Genomic DNA, 21,729 nt, shown 5'->3' with positions numbered 1-21,729 from the left:
GGCTGCTAAGACCTCTGAAACCTTGACAGGACAAGGTTACAATAATAAGGAGACATATCATTTACAATGTTGCAAATAAGCTTTCTGGGAAACCTGAATTCTTTTTTTCATGTACTCATAATTCGGTACTGGGGAAATCCACAGGATGGTTATTCACCTATGTAAATATAGAGTTGACACCCTGCTCTGAAGGAAGATGTTAGAGAAGTTGTGGCTCTGCATGGAAGAACGAAACTGCTTTCTGCTAAAGGAACAGTTTTCCTACACTGTAGGCAGAACCCTAGCCTAAGTTAGGATTCAGACTGCTTAGGCACTGTAACTTATTCTTTTCCATATGCTCAGAGTCTTTAAACAATTGCTCACAGGAGAGAAAACTCCAAGACAGCCAAAAGATGAGCTGATGGAAGGATTCTATGTAAAAATGATTAGCTTGGCCAAACTCAGTCTTGAGCCAGATATTGTTTAAAACTGAACAACCCAAGTCTTAAAGAAATGTTTATACAAAGAAAACTTCTTTTTATCTTTATTATATGCGGCTTAAGTGTCTGTGTGTCGCCGATAGCTTATTGGTTGCTTGCGTAACTGTACTAGCCAATGGGGTGAAGTTGCCACGGCTGAATGCATATTGAGCGGGTCAGGGGGAAGGTGAACATTTGTTTGCATTGGCAATCATCTGTTTTACATAAAAACTACGTCTTAACGTAATTTCTTTTAAGAATGCCTCCTAGAAAATACAGCACTGAAGAGGAGAGAAAAGGAGCTAAACTGCACAAAAACGGCTTTCTCGACAAAAAGAAACCACTGAACAGAGAAAGACAAGGCTTGCTTCAGTCGCAGAGCAAATGTGTCTTTCTCGGCAAAATGAGACTGATGAGCATAGAGAAACAAGGCTTGCCTCAGATGCAAGACAAAAAAGCCTGTCTCGACAAAATGAGTCCCTTGAACAAAGGCAGGAGAGAAATGCAAAAAAAACGACAGAGTAATGCTGACCAAAACGCAAAAAGGATTAAAACAGTTTCAAATGGAGAAACTTTAATTTTTGAGCATTCCTCTGGTGACATGAATATTAAATGTGAACACTGTCAGTCCTTAAACTTCAAGTTAGAAACTAATTGATTTGACCGTGGCAAGAAAGGATTTTCTCAATGTTGCTAAAAATGATGGAAAGATCTACACAAGAAATGTTGTGTACAAAGAGATGTGAATTAACATTTTATTATTTAAATCACCTTTATTTATTGAGCTAGCGGTGGCTCTTAAGAAATGTACCGCCAGTGGTTTCCTTCATTGCACTCTACTTTAAGCAATTAAGCAAGTAGAAGGGGGAAACCCCGTGGGGCACTAAGCAAAGGGGCGTCCTCGCCGCCTGCCCTGGGTAATTCAGTTTGAATTAGCAGACACCTTTGCACAAATCATTTTAATTACAATTTATAATATCTAGAACAGCGGTCATTTCGTATGACTGCCGGGCTTTCTAGTTAACATATAAGGGGATGCTGTAAGAAAGTGGCCTTTTGTCATTTTACGGGTCTCTCCAGTCCTGGGGTTTACTTACTATCATCTGATGTGAATGTCCTGCTGAAAGCATATCTTTATGAGTAGGTCTCTTCTGCAAGCTATAGACAGTCCTACATCTATCAAGCCAAGAAACAGGACATGTATTTGGAACAGGACATGAGAATTTAAAAGACAGGCCCTAAATTGGGGGGAGGGAAAAATACTGCTTTCTTTAACTTTATGCTAGGACTACAGGTGCTGGAATAGCACCCCAGGTAGTGTGTGAAGAACCTGGACTTTTTTTTTTTTTTTAGATTTTATTTATTGATTTTTAGAGATGGGAGAGAGGTGGGAGTGAGGAGAGGGAAGCATCAACTCGTACTAGTTGATTCTCGTGTGTGCCTTGACCAGACAAGCTGGAGGTTTCAAACTGGTGACCTTAGAGTTCCAGGTTGACGCTATATCCACTGCGTCACCACAGGTCAGGCAGAACCTGGCTTTTTTTTTTTTTTTTTTTAAACTACATCCCTGGGTACCCATAGGCCACATTCATGAAGTAATGTATTTTTAATTCAAAGATTGTACCATTCATAATTGAAAAACATACATAGAAAACAGAGTCAATCCTATATGTACTGCAGGAATTAAAAGGAGGACAAAAACACCCAGGCAACTTGATGAAGGAAGTAGGATTTAATAAAGCCGGCAGAGCATGTGGGGTTTGTAGCTCCAAAACACAGGCTCCCCGAAGTTGATTTTCTTCCAGGTTATATATCTCTACAGTCTCTAAGCAATGGGCATGTGATTTCTTTGTTTAAGGTTTCCCAGGACTCGAGAGGGGAGGGGAAGTTTCGGTGGGATCAGCAAGGGGGAAGGAGATTCTAGATCACTGGCCATAGTTAAATACGGATCTTGCAATTCTTGCTTTGTATTGTAACTATGGGATATACTTAATTTATTACTGGCTGATTTGGTTACCCCTGCTGGCTCCTTTCCCTTGTATTGTTTTCATTTCTTCCTTTTCAGGGGAGAGGGGGCATGCCCCTCCTTCCTCATATGTACACTGCCTAAATACAGTGATACCTTCAGATATGAACAGACCAACATACAAATTTTTTAAGATACGAGCTGCAACTCGGTCCGTATTTTGGTTCGAGATCCGAACAAAATTCCGAGATACAAGTCGTGATTTGGGAAGCTGCCGCTAGTTGGCACATTGGTGCACAGGTCCAGTATTGGCAGTTTGATATACAAGTTGACTGACTTAGGAGGTCGGTTACAGAACGAATTAAATTCGTATCTCAGGGTACCACTATATTATGATTGCAGGAGTCTTTAAAAGAGCCTACATGTTCTAAGAGTCTTCTACTTCCTGGCCCTCTGTCTCACACATTAATAGAACAAATTTTCTACAAAAGGGCTCAGTTAAATATACATTGTGACCTTGGCTGGTTGGCTCAGTAGCAGAACATCAATTCACTATGTGGTTGTTCTGGGTTCAATTGCTTGATAGGGTACACAGAAAAAGTGACTATCTGCTTCTCCATCCTTCTCCTTCCTCCTTCTCTCTCTCCCTCCCTCCCTCCCACTCCTGCAGTCATGGCTCGATTGAATGCCTCGATTAATTGGTTCCAGTGCATTGGCCAGGCTGGGTGGGTGGGTGGGACGCGGAGGTTGGCTCCTTGGAGCCTCTGCCTCAAATGTTAAGAATAGCTTGGTTGTAATCATGGTACCAGATGGGCAGAGCATAGACCCCAGACGGGGGTTGCTGGGTGGATCCCAATCAGGGTGCATGTGAAGTCTATCTCTTTTTTTTTTTCTTTTTTAATTTTTCTGAAGCTGGAAATGGGGAGAGACAGTCAGACAGACTCCCGCATGCGCCCGACGGGGATCCACCCGGCACGCCCACCAGGGGTGATGCTCTGCCCACCAGGGGGCGATGCTCTGCCCCTCCGGGGCGTCACTTTGTTGCGACCAGAGCCACTCCAGCGCCTGGGGCAGAGGCCAAGGAGCCATCCCCAGCGCGCGGGCCATCTTTGCTCCAATGGACTTCTGCATGCCAGGCCAATGCTCTACCACTGAGCCAACCAGCCAGGGCCTGAAGTCTATCTCTTTATCTCCCCTCTTTTCACTTGGAAAAGAAAAAAAAAGTTACATTATAGAAATATTTTCCCCAATTACTAAAAGCATTATCCCAGAGAGAGAGATAGATAAAAATCTATAATTTTTTAACACCTTCCACAGGAATTCAAATTTTTACATTTGTGATCATGTGCCCATACAATAATGTAGCATGTATATTTATTTATTTATTTATATATTTTTATCCTGTATTTTTAAAAAGTAATGTTACACAGGCCAAAAGCTCCTGTCCCAGATGGTCGTGTAATGGTGTGATATCCTGGAAAGAAAATTGATTTTGATCCCAGGCACTTTCGTTTGAATCATAGCTCCTATACAGGCAGTATGACCTTGGGCACATTACTAAACTTCCTGACTATTTCTTGTAAAATGAGATTATTCTGGCTTTTGGGTATATGAGGACAGATACGATGCCTACAGGGTCCCTGGAACGTGGTAGGGTGACTCATAGTGGAAAATGACCTTTATTGATAGTTTTTGTGAAAGGCACTGGGCCAAGAATTATTTCATCCTCTATTTTAATCCTAACAATCCGTGAACATAAGTTGTATTATCTCACTTTATGTGACAAAAAGAAGGTACATTGAGGTTAAGACACTTGCACAAGGTCACACAGCAGACTCATGAAGGAGGTGGAATTTAAACTGGTTAGGATGAACAGCGCCTTCTTGGCCACTATTGACTACAAACAGCAAGTAAGAACATAATGAAAGACCTCTCTGTCTTCCATCTGCACATGATTTTGCAGATCCAAAACCCCTAGCAATAGGCTAGCAGTATATAACACTGGTTTAATTCTGAAGATCACCAACAAGAGGATAAGCAAGAACTCAGAAGAAACTAAAAGAGCAAAGCAAATGCAAGAAAAATGGGCTCAGATGGACAAATTCCCCAAACATTTTTCACTACCTGATGTCTTTGAAGCCACGTTTAAAATGACAAAATCTGTGTGTTACTTCAAAGGCAATTTCAAAAAAGGGAAAGGAATAGGCATTTTCTGAACTCTCTCAGTGTTTTTTTGTTTGTTTGTTTTGCTTTGATTAATAAAACTGGGAAAACACCAAGTGCTGCCTCCTAAAACTGTTGTTAAAATGAAGACAAATAAGATCTGTCACAGAAGAAGGACTTTGTTTCAGTGCTTGGCACATAGTCCGCTTTGAATTACACCCAAGTCTGTGGCTGTTCTCTCTGGGGTCATTTGATGGCATGTGATTATGATACTCAGTGTCCAAAGGCTGGGGTTAGTAATTGAACGCTGTTAGACAATGAATTATCTCACAAACACTGCAATTTTAAAAGTATTCAGAGCTATCCAAGTATGAGGAAATTACTGCTCACAAAAATGAGGGGATATTTTCAAAATGAATATGAAGCTATAAAATATCCCCTCATTTTTGTGAGCAGTATATATGCTTTTTTCAAGGGAGAGCTACTTGTTAAAATGCTCGTCTCACCTTCGTTCTTCTCCCTAAAATAACACTTCCTCCAAAAGATAAAAAGCACTAACAGGTTTGCCCTTGAAGGGTAGACTGCAGAAATTCTAGAGCTGTCTGAACACACCTCCCTTCCTGCTAGGGACCAAACCGCCAGCTCCGCCCTGTGTCACATAAGTCTCCCCGTGCGCCAAGCCAAGTGTTTACTTCTGCCGCCCGCCGGCCCGGCGGGGACGGGTGTACCCCGGCTACCCCTCGCGTTCGCTCGGGCAGTTTTCCAAACACACCAGGGAGGTATTGGGAGTGTATTTTGGCTGCGGAACTTGATCCTCTCGTACTCTGTCCTCAAGCCACCCGCCGCTTTTCCTCGGACTTCCCTTCGTGGTGATTTTCCGGTCCCGGACGCCCGGCAAGGGCACGCGGCTGGTGTCCGCCCAGCCCAAAAGGTAGGGGCTCGGCTACGCTGCTGCGTCCACGCTCCGGGGCCCCGGAGTCCCGCAGCCTTCCTTACCGCATTGCACCTCACTCGACGCATTTGGGGGCGGCCGCATCCATCGCCTATTTGGCGCCAGCCTCGGAGCAAGAGGAGCTTGCCCGCAGCTCCGGAGGGGCGCGGCGCAGTCGCCTGGGACCTGGACTCGGGCGCGACGGGCGCGCACGGGCTGGCGGGCGCCCGGACTGCGGGCCGCACTGCGCCCTCCTGTGTTCCCGGGCCAGGTGCGGGGGCACCGGATCGTGCCTGCGCCGCCCCTGGCCCACGTCACCTTCCTCCGGTTTCCGCCGGCCGCGGGCTTTGGCGGCCCGATGCTGCAGGCGCCGCGGGAGACGCAGCAGCCGGCTGGGGGCAGCGGCGGCGGCGGCGGGCGGAGAGCGGCGGAGCCCGGCCGCGGAACCCCGCAGCTTCTGCAGTCTTCGCCCTGGGCCTCGGCGGGTAACCCCCTGGCCGGCTCGCGGCAGGTTTGCATTGCGGAGTGAGGGCGGTTAGGGGCGCTGGGAGGCCGAGATCCCGACCCGGATCGGGTCGGCCTGGGGCTGTGCCGTCCAGATCCTCGGGTTTTGCAACCTCTGAAGCGGAGGGTCGGTGGTGGGAACACGCTGAGCCGACTGCCCCTCGGCGCGCCCTCCCAGCCCCGGAGCGTGCCATGCCTTTGCCCCCCAACTCGGGGTTAAGGGGGCGGGGGCCACCGGCGGGGCGCACGAAACTCGGTGCCGGCCCAGGAGGGGCGCGAGGGGCCAGGAGCCGCGGGCGCGCGGAGGGACGCGGGGGGCCGAGGGGACCCTGCTGTTGAACCCTATTCGCTAATCGCAGAGGAATTTGGGCGCTCGAGGGGTGACGGGCTCCGCGCTTACTGCTGTTGTCTTGTGTAAGGATCTGTGCACGAGCAGGGGCGAGAGCAAGGCTCTGTCGTCTCTGACCTTAGGAAAAACCTCCGAAAAACCCTTCGCGCCGCAGCGGACCGGACCCAACAAAGCCGGCCCCGAGGCGGTTTGGGGGAAGTGGCGGCGCTGAGACAACGGCAGTGTTTCCGCTGCCCTTAGTTTGCAAGATAGGCGAGAAGAAAGCTGTCATTTTGAGGCCATCTCAGCCCCGTTCCTTGTGTGCAGTTATTTTTGCCTTTAAAGAACGTTTATAAAAAGAGATTTCCAGAAACTCAAAGCAAACCCGAAGCTCTTTCTTGTATGATCTTTAGTAGAAAAGGGCAGGGAGAGAGTTTGGGGGTGGGGAGTCGCGTGGTGTGTGCTGTTCAAAGCCTGGATTTAAAAACTGTGTGGGAATGGGGAGGAGAAAAATATCGGGAACGCCAGAGTATCAGAAACCATACACGCCGCGGATTCTAAACTCGAGCCACCTGTGCTTTCAGAGGAGCGTTCCTGATTGCTCTAATTAGTAGATAGTTAAGGGAACTGCGCCTCGGCCCGAAGCTTCTTCACCCTCTGAGGCCCAAGACTCCCTGTCCGCACCGACCCCGGGTCTAGGGCTCCTCTCCTGAAGCAGGCCCGGATGTCTGACTTTCTGGTCTTCACATTTCCTCTCTTAGCTTCCACATTTCCTCTCTTAGCTTCAGACCAACGAAACTATCTTTTTATTTACATGGAGATGTTAAATATTTGGGAATATTTGGTCAGACCGCCAGGTTATTTTCTGTTTGAAAGATTGCTGATGTGATATTTGTAAATTGGTTTACCTATCACCGAAGACTGCTTTTCATACACGGATCTGCACAAGAGACACTCTTAAATGATCTTTAAGATGATGGCGACGTTTGTTTATAAGTAGAGAACTTTTCTAGAAACTCTTTGTATTACTCTGGTCTGGCTTCATAAGTTTTCCTTAATCTTTCAGGTGGAATGGGTGGGTGGGGGAGGGGTTCGTTTGTTGCCTGATGGGGTTTCCCTGGAGCAGCATTTGTTTGCACAGTCACCTAATGTCACAGGCCCACGCTTCCTTATGATGGTGCAGTAAAGGGAGACTACTGTTTTGGCTATGTTTCAGGTTTTTTGCAAATATGTGTTCTCGTACCACCAAGCAATAAAAATCTTTGAGGCTCATAAAGGAATAGATTTGGCAGAACAATGCCGTTAAGAGACATACCATTAAAAACCATCAGTCTGTCCTTTATGAAAATCGTAATTCTCAAGTTTTCTTATGCGAGAACTTTAACGGCAGCCATTTTCTTCTGCTGGAGATATTTGTGGGTTTTACGTCATGGGGGCCATTATGGGAGAGAAATGGAATATGCTCCTTCCCACATTTCTCTGATAAGCATCCTTTGCTAACCATGCAGATTACCGTCTGACTTCACGTTAGGTGATTCCATCCGACGTTGGGACCGGAGATCTGTTTAGACTGCGCTCATCAGGGGGTGAAGGAAGCACGAAAACCCTGTGCTGCCCACTGTGATCCCCCGTGTGTTCACATAGGCAGTTTTAAAATTATTATTATTTATTTTATTTTTTTACAGAGACAGAGAGAGAGTCAGAGTGAGGGACAGACAGGGACAGACAGACAGACTTCCGGAGAAATGAGAAGCATCAATCATTAGTTTTTCGTTGCGCACTGCGACACCTTAGTTGTTCATTGATTGCTTTCTCATCTGTGCCTTGACCGCGGGCCTTCAGCACACCGAGTAACCCCTTGCTTGAGCCAGCGACCTTGGGTCCAAGCTGGTGAATTTTTGCTCAAACCAGATGAGCCCACGCTCAAGCTGGCGACCTTGGGGTCTTGAACCTGGGTCCTCCGCATCCTAGTCTGACGCTCTATCCACTGCGCCACTGCCCGGTCAGGCACATAGGCAGTTTTATTAAATCTTCCCAACAACAATGTGACACAGGAATGTTTAATCCCATTTTATATAATAGTAAAAAAACCCTGAGACTGATGGAGGTTAAGCGACTTTCATTTTCCACAGGCTGCAGAGCAGCTGTGCAGTTGGTATGGCTGTGGGTCACAGTCGCAGTGCTGGGAGGTGGGGGTGGCAAGGGAGCGGAGGGTGATTTTACAGTGGATCACGGGTGACCTTGTGTACGGTGACCCTGTTTCCCCTTGGAAGAATCTCCAGCTTTCTTGCCATCTCCTTATCTGGAGGCCTTATTTCCCCATCTCTTACAGATCTTTCCAGTGTAGGAAATCAAAGAACCCTTCAAAAACCACTGTTAGGCCCTGGCAGGTTGGAGTCCCAGGTTCGATTCCCGGCCAGGGCACACAGGAGAAGCGCCCATCTGCTTCTCCACCCCTCCCCCTCTCCTTCCCCTCTGTCTCTCTCTTCCCCTCCCGTAGCCGAGGCTCCATTGGAGCAAAGTTGGCCCAGGCTCTGAGGATGGCTCTGTGGCCCCTGCCTCAGGTGCTAGAATGGCTCTGGTTGCAATGGAGCAACGTCCCAGATGGGCAGAGCATCGCCCGCTGGTGGGCATGCTGGGTAGATCCCGGTCGGGCACATGCGGGGGGTCTGACTGCCTCCCTGTTTCCAACTTTAGAAAAATACAAAAAAACCACTGTTACATGCTATTGAACAAAATGATGCCATTTGCACACTGAGTAGAGGTATTGTAACAGGACAGGTTCTAAGTGCTAGTGGTGGGGACAGCGTGTGCAAGGTTGAACAGAACAAAGCCCCTGCTCTTAGAGAGCTTACGGGTTTTTTTTTTTTTATGTGGGGGGGAAATAGAGTCATTAAACAAGATGCAAATAAGTGAAAAGACATCTTTTAAATAGAATGAGTGTTACAAAGTCAATACAGCAGGGGCGGGCATGTGCTAGAGAGGGGGTGAGGAAGCTACTTGAGGCAGTCAGAAAGTTCCTCTGAAGAGGCCATCTTTGATCTGGGATGTGAGTGGTGAGAAGGAGCCAGTCAAGTGGAGGACAGAAGGAAGAGCATTGTAGCAGAGGGAACAGCAAGTGCAAAGTGCCAGAGGCATGAAGGAATTTGGGGTGTTTGAAGAACTAGATGAAGGAAGGTGCAGAAGGGGGAGGCAGGAGATGAAGTCAGTGAGGTAGGTGGGAGACAGCTTATGTGAAGCCTTCAAGTCTTAGAACCGAGTTTGAATTTTGTTTTGATTAGAATGGGATGGCTCAGGGACTTTTAATTAGAGACTCAGTCTTTACCCAGTGGGCAATGGGCTTTCCTGTTTCTCTCTCTCTCCCTTTCTCTCGTTCCCTCCTGCCTGTAAACATTTTCACTCTCAGTTGTTTTTTCTTCTCCCTGCCAATTGGCCATCACTCATTTCCCTCTCCTTGCCCCAGGCCAGGGCACAGGCATGTCCACACAGAGAAGTAGGCAGGGCCCAGGAGACTCAGTGTTCCTCTTATCCTCTGAAATACAGCGATACGTTCAGTCTCACCTTCATGCTCCAAACTCTCCATGACCAGCTCTGATATCTCAGCCTCTCTCCAGACTGTCTAGTTGTCTCTAAGAGGTCTCTGGGTTGGCTGGTGATATCTGAAGCTAGATATTTAAAGTTAATTTAATTATTTAGTCAATTATATCACAATCGATATCTTTTGCAAGACAGTGAGTGTTATAAGAGGCGACAATCTAAATAATCTTAAAAAGTCTTGCCTTTTCCTGAAGTCCTACTCTCTCTCCCCCAGGCTGCCCTCTGCATGGTCTGTTCCGGGAGATCCATGCTCTTCTTCGAGTACAGTTTCAGTGGTGACGTGCAGGACTCATAATATTTCTCATGGGAATATGCTATACCTGTGAGAATTCATATCTATTTGTCTTTGTAGAGGATCTTGGAGTTTTAGAGTAGCTCTTAAATCATTAAAATTTATGTCTAAGTTAATAAAGCCTAGTACTGTTGGTTTATCAGCAGTGAAGAAAAGGCCCCAGCATTTTTTGATTCAGTTATCCTTTGATTCCAGGATAATTCATCATTACCACTGAATTACTCTTGGGGAAGCTGGTTACACTCTTTAGAGAGAAAATTGTTTTTGAGATTCTTTAGCTCGATGCCTTGCTCACTTATTAACATACATACTTAGCATCACTAATGAACAGAATTTAACAACTTATATTCAGCTTTTGTGTCTGATTTTCACTGATTGATGATGTAGTGGCATAAAATCTGGAACACATTTCTATTTAAAAGGGCAGCAATTACGTCTCGTCTTGTTCACTGTGTCCCCTGTATCTGCTGTAGTGTCCAGAACATTATAGATTGAGCAAACTTTTGCCAAATGACTCACTCACTGCCCTTAGATTAACTCACAATCTTAATATATTAGCTCAGTTAAAACATCTTTATAAATATTATAATCATCTTTACAACTTTTAAGATGATCAATTTTCATCTCAAAAACATTGCCCATTGGAGAAAACAGGTGAAAGGTGACTTCATCCCTGTGGATTTGTATGTATTGATTTAAAAGCTTCTTGTTTTAAAACGTTTCCTTCTTTTTAAAAATATTGGAATGTATTTATACTAATAAGTAAGAAACTGGTATGTAAATGTCATTATATAGATACTCAATTTTGTTTTCACATATAGTAAACATTCTGTACATTTTCATAATTTATAATTTATGATCATTTAAATTGGGTTAGTCAGGTGTATGGTTACATTATTGAGGAAATAAGTATGCCAAAAACGTGAATAACAAAGTCATCTCCTTCTTTAATAGTACTCAAACATTTTTACATGCACAATCTCCTGTATTTGAGTAGGCAGAGATTTCAGAGATTTGTTTTGTTCAAGTTTCAACACTTATTATGATATTTTTTAGGTATAATTTAACCTAGTTGGAGACACAAACAGGCCCTGGCTAAAAAGCTCTCTTCATCAAGATTTAGAGAGCCTGACTTGTGGTGGCACAGTGGATAGAGCGTCAACCTGATACACTGAGGACCAAGGTTCAAAACCTGAGGTCACCAGCTTGAGCTCAGGGTCGCCATCTTGAGCGTGGGATCATAGACATGATCCCATGGTTTCTGGCTTGAGCCTAAGGTCACTAGTTTGAACAAGGGGTCACTTGTCCCTGGTCAAGGCGTGGGCAAGGCATGTATAAGAAGCAATCAGTGAACAACTAAAGTGACAAAACTGTGAATTGATGTTTCTCATCTCTTTCCCTTCCTGCTTGTCTCTGTTTTTTGAGTTATATAATGTAATATAAAGGTCTTTAAAATATAGATGATATAATATATAACTATAATATAGTAGAGACAATATGTCATAAAACTGTGCTTAATACTTAGAAAATGGGTTAACCAGTTGCATTTAAAAAATTTTTTTTTATTCATGTTTTTTTCTTCTTAAAATGTGTATTTTCAGAATTATAATGCTTACATTTTAAACAGTCTTAATACAATGGTTTTTTTTCTTCTTAAAATATTCATTTTTTTAGAGAGAAGAGGGAGAGACAGAGAGAGAGAGGAGAGACGAGAGACAGAGAGAGAAGGGGGGAGGAGCTGGAAGCATCAACTCCCATATGTGCCTTGACCAGGCAAGCCCAGAGTTTCAAACTGGCGACCTCAGCATTCCAGGTTGACGCTTTATCCACTGTGCCACCACAGGTCAGGCTACCAGTTGCATTTTGACGAGAGCAATGAGATGATAATCCAGAGTCAACTAGAGTATGAGTGGATTTTCTTTTTTTTGTGTGTGTGTGTTTTTCCAAAGCCAGAAACGGGGAAGCAGTCAGACAGACTCCCACATGTGCCCCGACCGGGATCCACCCGGCACGCCCACCAGGGGGCAACGCTCTGCCCACCAGGGGGCGATGCTCTGTCCATCTGGGGCGTCACTCTGTTGTGACCAGAGCCACTCTAGCGCCTGAGGCAGAGGCCACAGAGTCATCCTCAGCGCCCGGGCCAACCTTGCTCCAATGGAGCCTCGGCTGCGGGAGGGGAAGAGAGAGACAGAGAAGAAGGAGAGGGGGAGGGGTGGAGAAGCAGATGGGTGCTTCTCCTGTGTGCCCTGGCCGGGAATTGAACCCGGGACTCCTGCACGCCAGGCTGATGCTCTACCACCCAGCCAACCAGCCAGGGCCTAAGTGGATTTTCAACTGCTTCTCAGCCACAGCAGTTAATTTCACAGCAGTTAATTTAATTTATAATTTTATTTCATTGATAGATTCTAAAAGTTAAAGGAACTGTCTTGTAAATGTAAATGATCTTTGTGAGATAAAGGACACTGTGTCAAAATACAATACTGTGGATATTTGGAAACTATTATATAAACTTGGTATTAACCATAAAAAGGAGTCAGAGAATTTAAAAAGAAATCTCTCATATCTTTCTGTTCCCTCGCACTATACTGAGCATAAAAAATGTACATATACCCTGATCTCTGTCACCTTCATCCCTTAATGCATGAAGAACTCTTACTAAAGGGGTGCACAGATTTGAATAAAAACATTTAATTTTATTTCATTTATTATATTTTTATATTATATTATTTTTACTTTATGCCATTTTATTATTTTAATAAATCAGCACCTTCCAGAGCATTTGAGATCTTGCTCCCTGGCATATGTAGCCTGTTTGATTAGAATGAACATAAAAATTAAAAAAAAAAGCAGCAGCACTTTCTATGATGCTGGCTTAAATATTTCCAATAGAATATTTTAGGGAAATGTCAAAGTAAGTTAGCTAAACACTCTTGTTAGATCCCAGCTGTACTGCAAATAAATTAGCAATAATGTAATTGGATTTTCCATAGGAAGGATGTCAGGAGAGATGTGTATTCTCTGATCAATGAATCAGTACCAAAATAAACAATAACCCAAGTGTTTAAAACATAAGAAATGCTGGCCCTGGCCGGTTGGCTCAGCAGTAGAGCGTCAGCCTAGCGTGCGGAGGACCCGGGTTCGATTCCCGGCCAGGGCACACAGGAGAAGCACCCATTTGCTTCTCCACCCCTCCGCCGCGCTTTCCTCTCTGTCTCTCTCTCTCTCTCTTCCCCTCCCGCAGCCAAGGCTCCATTGGAGCAAAGATGGCCCGGGCGCTGGGGATGGCTCTGTGGCCTCTGCCTCAGGCGCTAGAGTGGCTCTGGTCGCAATATGGCGACGCCCAGGATGGGCAGAGCATCGCCCCCTGGTGGGCAGAGCATCGCCCCTGGTGGGCGTGCCGGGTGGATCCCGGTCGGGCGCATGCGGGAGTCTGTGTCTCCCCGTTTCCAGCTTCAGAAAAATGAAAAAAAACAAAACAAAAAAAAACCCCATAAGAAATGCTAAATACAATTTGAGACTTCTGAAGCCTGGGATTCTGTGTGGAGTTTGCCAGTAGAGGTGAACTTCAGCAGGAGAGAGCCATCCGAGAACAGTCAGGAGGATCAGAGCAAACACGTGGCCTCTCTCTCAGTGCCTCCCGAACACGTTTACAGAGCAGAGGCCAAGTGCTCTGGTCACAGCTTTATTTTCTGTAATTATGTGCTTCATAATTTGTACATAAGATTTTGATTAATAGTTGATTTTTCTTTGTTTGCATTGCCAGTAAGTTTTGGCTTCCTTCACCTCTCTCTTCTCATTTTTAAAAGGCATCACTCGGTTTTTAATATATCAAAATATTATTCAGAGTTTATCCAACAGCTGATGGTAAAGTTCTGAATCATATTTACTTCTGGAATCAAACATATTCTAAGTCTGAGTGGTGTCCAGTATATTTTAACTGGTTTTCTTTTTATGTTGATTTCTCTTGCTAGGAGATTAAGCAGTAGGATCCAAAACACCCTAACCACAAGAGCTTAAAATTCCCAGAGAAGAGGTAGGTGTCAATGAGGAAAACACTGAAACTTACTTGAACTGGAATCAGCCTGAGACTGGAACGTGTGGGAGAGGTCTGCAAGAGGCTAGGGAGACGGAGGCGGAGCAAGCAGCGTCTTAGTCACTTGCAGCACTGCTGTCGGGAGAAAGTGCCCTTAACATGGGTCGGCGCTTATCAAACACCTTTTTAATGATCACCCATTGATTTGCCTGTAGCAGTTGTCAATCTACCACTTGGAATGCATGGGTTTCTTGGCACTTACATTTTTCTTGTTATAAATGAATTCCTTTGGCATTTCCTGAACCAGGACAGCTAAGCAGCTAACACTTTGGTTGCAGACACCACCCCCCCGCCATAATGCCCCTAGCTGAGGATCTGTGTAGGCTGCCAAGACCCCTATTTCCAAGGCAGCTCATCTTCGATAATGTTTTTTTGAAGTAACATTTTTATGGAAATACCAGCTATTCAGAAGAATACACAAACGATGTAAGTCTAGTTCATCCATTTGCTCTCAGTGATCATACCCACATCAGCTGCCTCCAGATGCAGAATTAGGGCATTACCTGCCCTCTGGAAGGGCACCCGCAAGCCCCATCCATTTACAGCTTCCTTCCTTAGATGGAGCCACCGTTCGGACTTTCACCACGGTGGCGTAATTGTGCTCTGTGTCTCTTTAACTTGAATTAGCACCCCAGTATTCTGAATGGCTCCAGCGTACCAGAGTCCTTCTGGCTGAGGGCTGGGTGTCACCTCCAAAGACATGGTGAAGTCCTAACTCCCAGTATTTCATCATGTGACCTCATTTGGAAATAGAGTCGTTGCCCATGTCATTAGTTAAGTAGAGGTCAGGGTGGAGCAGGGTGGGCCCCTCGTCCAGTGTGACTGGTGTCATTAGAAGAAGCATCCGCGTGAAGGCAGGCACAGGAAGAACACTCTGTGAAGACTGTGGGTTAAAGGGGTGCATCTACAGGCCGAGGAACCCCAAATCGCACACCCCCAGCTGCTAGGAAAAGGCAAAGCCGGGTGTCCCCCTATAGGTTTCAGAGGGAGCATGGCCTGCCAGTACCTTGATTTTGGGCGCTTTGCCTCCAGAGACAGTGTATTGTGTGACAAGTGTACAGTGAGACAGGACACTGCTGCTGTTGTGAGCCACCCCATTTGCGGCACTTGGTCCTCGCAGCCCTAGGGAGTGGATGCGAAGGGGCTGTGGTGGGCCTCACAGCCCTAGGGAGTGGATGTGAAGGGGCTGTGGTGGGCCTCGCAGCCCTAGGGAGTGGATGCGAAGGGGCTGTGGTGGGCCTCGCAGCCCTAGGGAGTGGATGCGAAGGGGCTGTGGTGGGCCTCGCAGACCTAGGGAGTGGATGCGAAGGGGCTGTGGTGGGCCTCGCAGCCCTAGGGAGTGGATGCGAAGGGGCTGTGGTGGGCCCGGTGCCTGATCCCTCTTCTGTGCTTCCCCGGAGCACACCTGTCCTTTGCTCCTGGCTGGCCCTGGCTGGCCCCTGTCCAGGCTGCCCTTTTCTGGGCTGGCTCACGGAGTGCCTTCTCTTGCCCCTGGTTGCTCCATGTCTGTGATGTGCCGCATAGGAACACAGAGGTATCAGCACCATTCTCTGGCTTTTTCTTCATTCCTTTATGCTGCCCTTCATTAGTGTTTTCAGACCCAGCCAGTTTCCTTTCCTGACCTGCCCCAGAGCAAACTTAAAAATCAGCCTTCTGTGCTTTCCCGTCATTGCCCGTCTGGGTCTCTGCTGAGGTGTCCTGACTCATCCTCCCAGAACCGGTTGGGGTGCATCTCCATCCACTTCTCCCCAGATCCTCTGGTCCACAATCATCTTTAATAGGGAAAAAAATCCAACTTTAATTTTAATTTTTTTTTGTGTGTGACACAGAGTGAGAGAGAGAGAGAGGCACAGATAGGGACAGACAGACAGGAAGGGAGAGAGATGAGGACCATCAATTCTTTGTTGCAGCACCTTAGTTGTTCATTGATTGCTTTCTCATATGTGCCTTGACCGGGGGCTACAGCAGACCGAGTGGCCCCTTGCTCGAGCCAGCAACCTTGGGCTCAAGCTGGTGAGCCTTGCTCAAACCAGATGAGCCCACGCTCAAGCCTGCGATCTCAGGGCTATGAACCTGAGTCCTCTGACTCCCAGTCCAACGCTCTATCCACTGCACCACCGCCTGGTCAGGCCCAACTTTATTTTTTAAATCAAGTACCTACTTTTCAGTAGTTTGGCACATTGTAGAGAAAGGTTTCATTCTGCTATACTCAGGCATATCAAAGACTGGTTCTCAAATGAGAAAGTAAGAAAGCCCTCGGATCAAAAAGCAGCCCAACAATTAGGCATTAGCAGTAAGGAATTAGAACCTGGTAGATGTTGGGGTACTTTCCACAGCAAAGACTGGTTTTAGACTGCCTTACAATTTGACTGTTTTTTGTTTTGGGCTGAGTTTCTGGAGTTAGGAGAACCACAAGGACAGTACTGTTGTGAAGTCCTCAGGGTTACTCCACACACCCTTCTTCTGTGCCCTTCCTTTGGGACCTAGGGACTCTGGTCGCTTTTGTCCTAAATGCTCATAGCACAATATCTGCCCCTTAGTCTCTATGTCCATAGCCTAGTGCGATTGCCGTGTGAGTGTGTACTGCTACATCCTCCCTCCTTTTATTCACTTCAGAAGGCTTTGCTTACTGCTAATTACTAGGGAGAAGTCTTCAAACATTAAAAAAAATCGCAATTATGGGAAGTTTCAAAATTTTAAGTAATCCTAGTTTTTGTCTGTGGTCTATTTGCGGTTTCTATTCTCTTGCTAAGCTTCATTTAACTTCTACACTGCTCAGAAAAATTAGAGGATATTTCAAAATGAATATGAAGCAAGAAAAAGAAGCATTTGATTTTTTTATTAAACAAGAACATAAGAAACGCAAGTGACAAGTCAGAGAAAATTGTTTGATTATGCAAATGAGATGCAAAACCAACTTGTATTTCATTGGTGAAAATGCACCATGCAAAAGGCAGAAAGTCCTGGAGTATCTGCACGTTCTCTGATCCCCTAATTTTTGTGAGCAGTGTATTTTCTAAGGAAGAAAGTTCCAACGGGGCTCCATACATTTCTCAAGACTGGAAATGAGACTGAAGCTATTCTAATACATCTGTATTTTACAATGTTAATTCTGTGAAAAAATGAAACTTAACAGAACGAGTCTTGAACATGAGGAAACTTCCAAGCTATAATAGCTTAATGGTTAAGAATAAGGAGCTTGGCAGCCGACTGCTTAGGTCAGATCCTGGCTTGACATCTTCCAGCACTGAGACCTAGGACAGGACAACTTCTCTAAGCCTCAGTTTCCTTATCCGCAGAATGGGAATAACACTGCCTGTTTTAGCGCTGTTGGGAGGATTGTATGAGTCTTTGCGGACAATAGCTATGCAACAAAGATAGCTATGATTGTTTTCATCCATCACTCTTATCAGCAGCCTCAATTCTTTCAGTGTTCTATTTTCACTTTTACCTCAGAATCTTTGCAAATGATGTTTTTTTCTGCCTGGAATGTTTTGTATATCCACTCTAATTTAATCTGCTTAACTCTTTCTCAGAGTTTTCTGAGAATTGTCTCAATTTCTTTAGAGAATCTTTCTGTTCTTTCCTGCCTGGGTCGGTTCCTACTTAAATCACAATTATCCTTAAGTTACTTGTGAACTACTAGCTCGTTTCTGCCTCTCACCTGGATTGTCAACTATTTTTCTTCTTCGCCACTTCATCAGTCAGTTTGTATCTTCAGTATCTAAAACAAGCTTTGACTTAGAGTAGGCACTGGGAAATTATTTATTGACTACATGAACAAAGTTACCCCAGAAGATGAAAACCTTCAGAGTTAAATTTTCAGGACGTGAATTTAACTCCAGGTATTTTGACTAAAGGATAAACTACTAGTAGATTAGGAAATAAATCTAGGATTATAAAACTTTATTAAAAAGATATACCACATGGCCTGACCTGTGGTGGCGCAGTGGATAAAGCGTTGACCTGGAACACTGAGGTCACCAGTTCAAAACCCTGGGCTTGCCTGGTCAAGGCATATATGGGAGTTGATGCTCGCTGCTCCTCCCCCCTTTCTCTCTCTCTCTCTCTCTCTCTCTCTCTCATTCTAACTCTCTCTCCTCTCTAAAATGAATGAATAAATAAAAAAAATTAAAAAAAAAGATATACCACATGTATTGATTTATTTGCAATAATAAATTATTAGGTACCCTAAGTGAAGAGATACATCATATTTGTAGTTTTAGAGATTTCAGAGGGCCATCTGCTGATGGCTAGTAATATACGTTTATCACGGATTTGCAGTTGCTGTAGAAAGCAGGCAAATTTCCAATGCTTCAATCCTAAGGTTTGATTTGTTCATCTGATTGTTTACCCTCAAATTAACTCATCTTTTTTTCTTTTAAAAATCGCACGACAGGAATGAACAAATAGGAGGTGATACTTCCCAGGGAGCAGAATAAGCAAGGCTCCATCAGGAAAAACTGATGCATTAAGTAGTTTGAAAAAAGGGCTTTTGTAAGTCAGGTGGAATGTTACTTACAATTTCTAAGCAGACTAAAACAGTAAACCCATTTGAGGGGGACCTTCAGAGTTGGAGGCGAGGCAGGAAACTAGTTTTTCTTAGTTGTGGGTTTATTTACTCTGGGAGAGAAACCTAAGAATACTTTAAAAAATTGAGGAAGGTCTTTGTGTCCAGATATTAGCAAATTTCTCCAGGAATGGTATCACATGGGATTTTGAACTGTTTGCAAGCCCAAATTTCTTTGCTAAGTAGGGGAGCAGAGCAAAAATACGAGCAAGCAAGAAATGAGGTATTTCTAAGTATTGAAGAAATTTTTATGGCTCAGATGGGAAGTTGGGAGGTTAGAAAAATAATGCAAAGCTCTACAATGATTGATAAAGAACCCTACAAATTATAGCCATAGCCCTGGCCGGGTTGGCTCAGCGGTAGAGCGTCGGCCTAGCGTGCGGAGGACCCGGTTTCGATTCCCGGCCAGGGCACACAGGAGAAGCGCCCATTTGCTTCTCCACCCCCCACCCCCTCCTTCCTCTCTGTCTCTCTCTTCCCCTCCCGCAGCCAAGGCTCCGTTGGAGCAAAGATGGCCCGGGCGCTGGGGTGACTCCTTGGCCTCTGCCCCAGGCGCTAGAGTGGCTCTGGTCGCCGCAGAGCGACGCCCCGGAGGGGCAGAGCATCGCCCCCTGGTGGGCAGAGCGTCGCCCCTGGTGGGCGTGCCGGGTGGATCCCGGTCGGGCGCATGCGGGAGTCTGTCTGACTGTCTCTCCCCGTTTCCAGCTTCAGAAGAAAAAAAAAAAAAAAATTAAAATTAAAAAAAAAAAAAAAGAAAAAAAAAATTACTTTGTAGCCATATTTCTTCTCATCCGAATTCTCTGTTAACTATAGTATACTGACATCTTAAGTATATACATTCTGAATGCATATACAGGCAGTCCCCAGGTTACAAACGATATAGGTTCTGTAGATTTGAAAATGTTTAAGTATTTATATGCACAGAAAGGTAAAAAATAAATACTATATTAAGAGAAACATGTAAGTTGCATTTAATAGGTAAATGAACTTGTTCCAAATTACATACAAATTGAACTTAAGAACAAACCTACAGAACCTATCTTGAGGACTGCCTGTATTCATTCATTCATTCATTACTTCTTTCATTCATTACTTCTTTCATTCATCAGAACATGCTTATTTATCTGCCAACTTTGGAGTAAGAACATCATTTTTTTAAAAAAGATGAAAGTGAAACATTTCTTGGGCCAAAGTTGTTATTATTCAGAAGTATAACCTGGTAAGTACTGTAATATATCAAAATACAAACTTAAAAATTACATTTTAAATTTATTGATTTGAGAGAGAGAGAGAGAGAGAGAGAAACATTGATTTGTTGTGCCACTTATTTATTCATTCATATTCATTCATTGGTTGATTCTTGTATGTGCTCTGGCTGGGGTTTGAACCTACAATCTTGGCATATTGGGATGATGCTCTTACCAACTGAGCTACCCGGCCAGGGCCAAGATTCAAACTTCTTTTTGGAGATTTGAATGTATGGATTTGTCTACGGCCATACCACCCTGAACGCGCCCGATCTCGTCTGGCGTCTGAATGTATGGATTTGTTAAACCGTGCTTATAAACCACTTAACCTATTCATTAATTATCTTCTCCCAAATCAGGGGTAAAGAGAACTTTTGAAGTCATCTGGTTAGAAGTCTCTGTGTACTTTGGGAAACTCTGGTTTAAATAACATTCTAATGTCATCAAGCCACATCCTTGACAAGACCCACAGGCCTGACCCTGGCATCACCTGGGAGCTTGCTAGAAATCCAGACTCACAGGTCCCACCCAGACCTACTACATCAGAATTTTAACAAGATGCTCAGGTGATGCCAGTGCACATTAAAGTTTATTGAGCACTATTGTCCAGATCCCTCCCAAGTGGTTCTTAGAAGAGAATATCTTTAGTAACTAGTGACTGATTATTCAGCAATGCAGCGTGTAATATCTTTAGACAGCTTAAATATTAGCAGTTTCTTCCTTACTGAACTCAAACCCAACTCCTTCAATATTGCGTCCTCTGGCCATCGCTTAACTGCTGGGAGTCTTCAGAACCTGGCTAACGCTGTTTCTTCATGAAAACCATCTAAACATGAACATGGGAATGGGCTATTTTATTTTCTCCCTGACTTAAGCTTCTCCAGGTATAACTAAATTCCCATTCCCTCAGTTGTTCCTGCTATAATATTGGGGTTTCTTTACTGACTTACTTAGACTGGAAAATCTTAAAGGGCCCTTCCAACGTCAATATTGTGATTGCACCTTTACATCTGCAGGTAATAAGTAGTAGTGGGTAAGAGATAGAAACCCAGGAGCTGTGTTTTTATACATTTAGGGAGAATGCTGCTGAGGCACAAGCTTATCATTACCCATAATTTCCTGAGGTTCAAAATTGTCTCCTGGTTGGGAGACTTCTGATACAATATCCACTAAAGAGCACTGCTTCCTGCCTCCTACTTTCTAAATGTGGCAGCTACTTGGCCCTTTACAAGTGAAATGCATATAGAAATATATATAAAATAAGCATTTTCTGTTTCTCTATAAATTTCAAGATTTCAGATTTTAGTCCTAAGATTTAGATTAAGATTTTTTTAAATTTTTTTAAAAAATGTATTCATTTTAGAGAGGAGAGGGAGAGACAGAGAGAGAGAGAGAGGGAGAGACAGAGAGAAAGAAGGGGGGAGGAGCTGGAAGCATCAACTCCCATATGTGCCTTGACCAGGCAAGCCCAGGGTTTTGAACCGGCGACCTCAGCATTTCCAGGTCGACGCTTTATCCACTGCGCCACCACAGGTCAGGCTAGATTAAGATTTTAGACTTTTAAGAAAAACATTCTCTGC

The 21,729-nt window shown here is 44.7% G+C and overlaps 2 protein-coding genes across 6 annotated transcripts in view; one reads left to right on the top strand and one right to left on the bottom strand.

The window, feature by feature from the left end:
• Positions 1–6,037, bottom strand: part of LOC136311654 (protein diaphanous homolog 1-like) — a 107,723-nt gene extending 101,686 nt beyond the window's left edge. Inside the window, exon 1 of the mRNA XM_066240798.1 lies at positions 5,584–6,037. Within this exon, the coding sequence (XP_066096895.1) occupies positions 5,584–6,037 (454 nt within the window). The remainder of the gene's footprint in view (positions 1–5,583) is intronic.
• ST3GAL6 (ST3 beta-galactoside alpha-2,3-sialyltransferase 6) overlaps positions 5,244–21,729 on the top strand; it is a 92,666-nt gene continuing 76,180 nt past the window's right edge. For 2 of the 5 annotated variants that reach the window (XM_066241501.1, XM_066241503.1), the window contains exon 1: positions 5,244–5,518. The gene's annotated coding sequence lies outside the window, so the exon portion shown is untranslated. Of the gene's footprint in view, positions 5,519–5,875; positions 6,030–21,729 lie in introns of those variants that run through there. The other 3 variants (XM_066241498.1, XM_066241502.1, XM_066241500.1) reach the window with 3 other exon arrangements.

This window comes from Saccopteryx bilineata, chromosome 8 (genome assembly GCF_036850765.1).
Source record: "Saccopteryx bilineata isolate mSacBil1 chromosome 8, mSacBil1_pri_phased_curated, whole genome shotgun sequence".
NCBI lineage: Eukaryota > Metazoa > Chordata > Mammalia > Chiroptera > Emballonuridae > Saccopteryx > Saccopteryx bilineata.
This window is presented reverse-complemented; position numbering and strand designations above follow the sequence as displayed.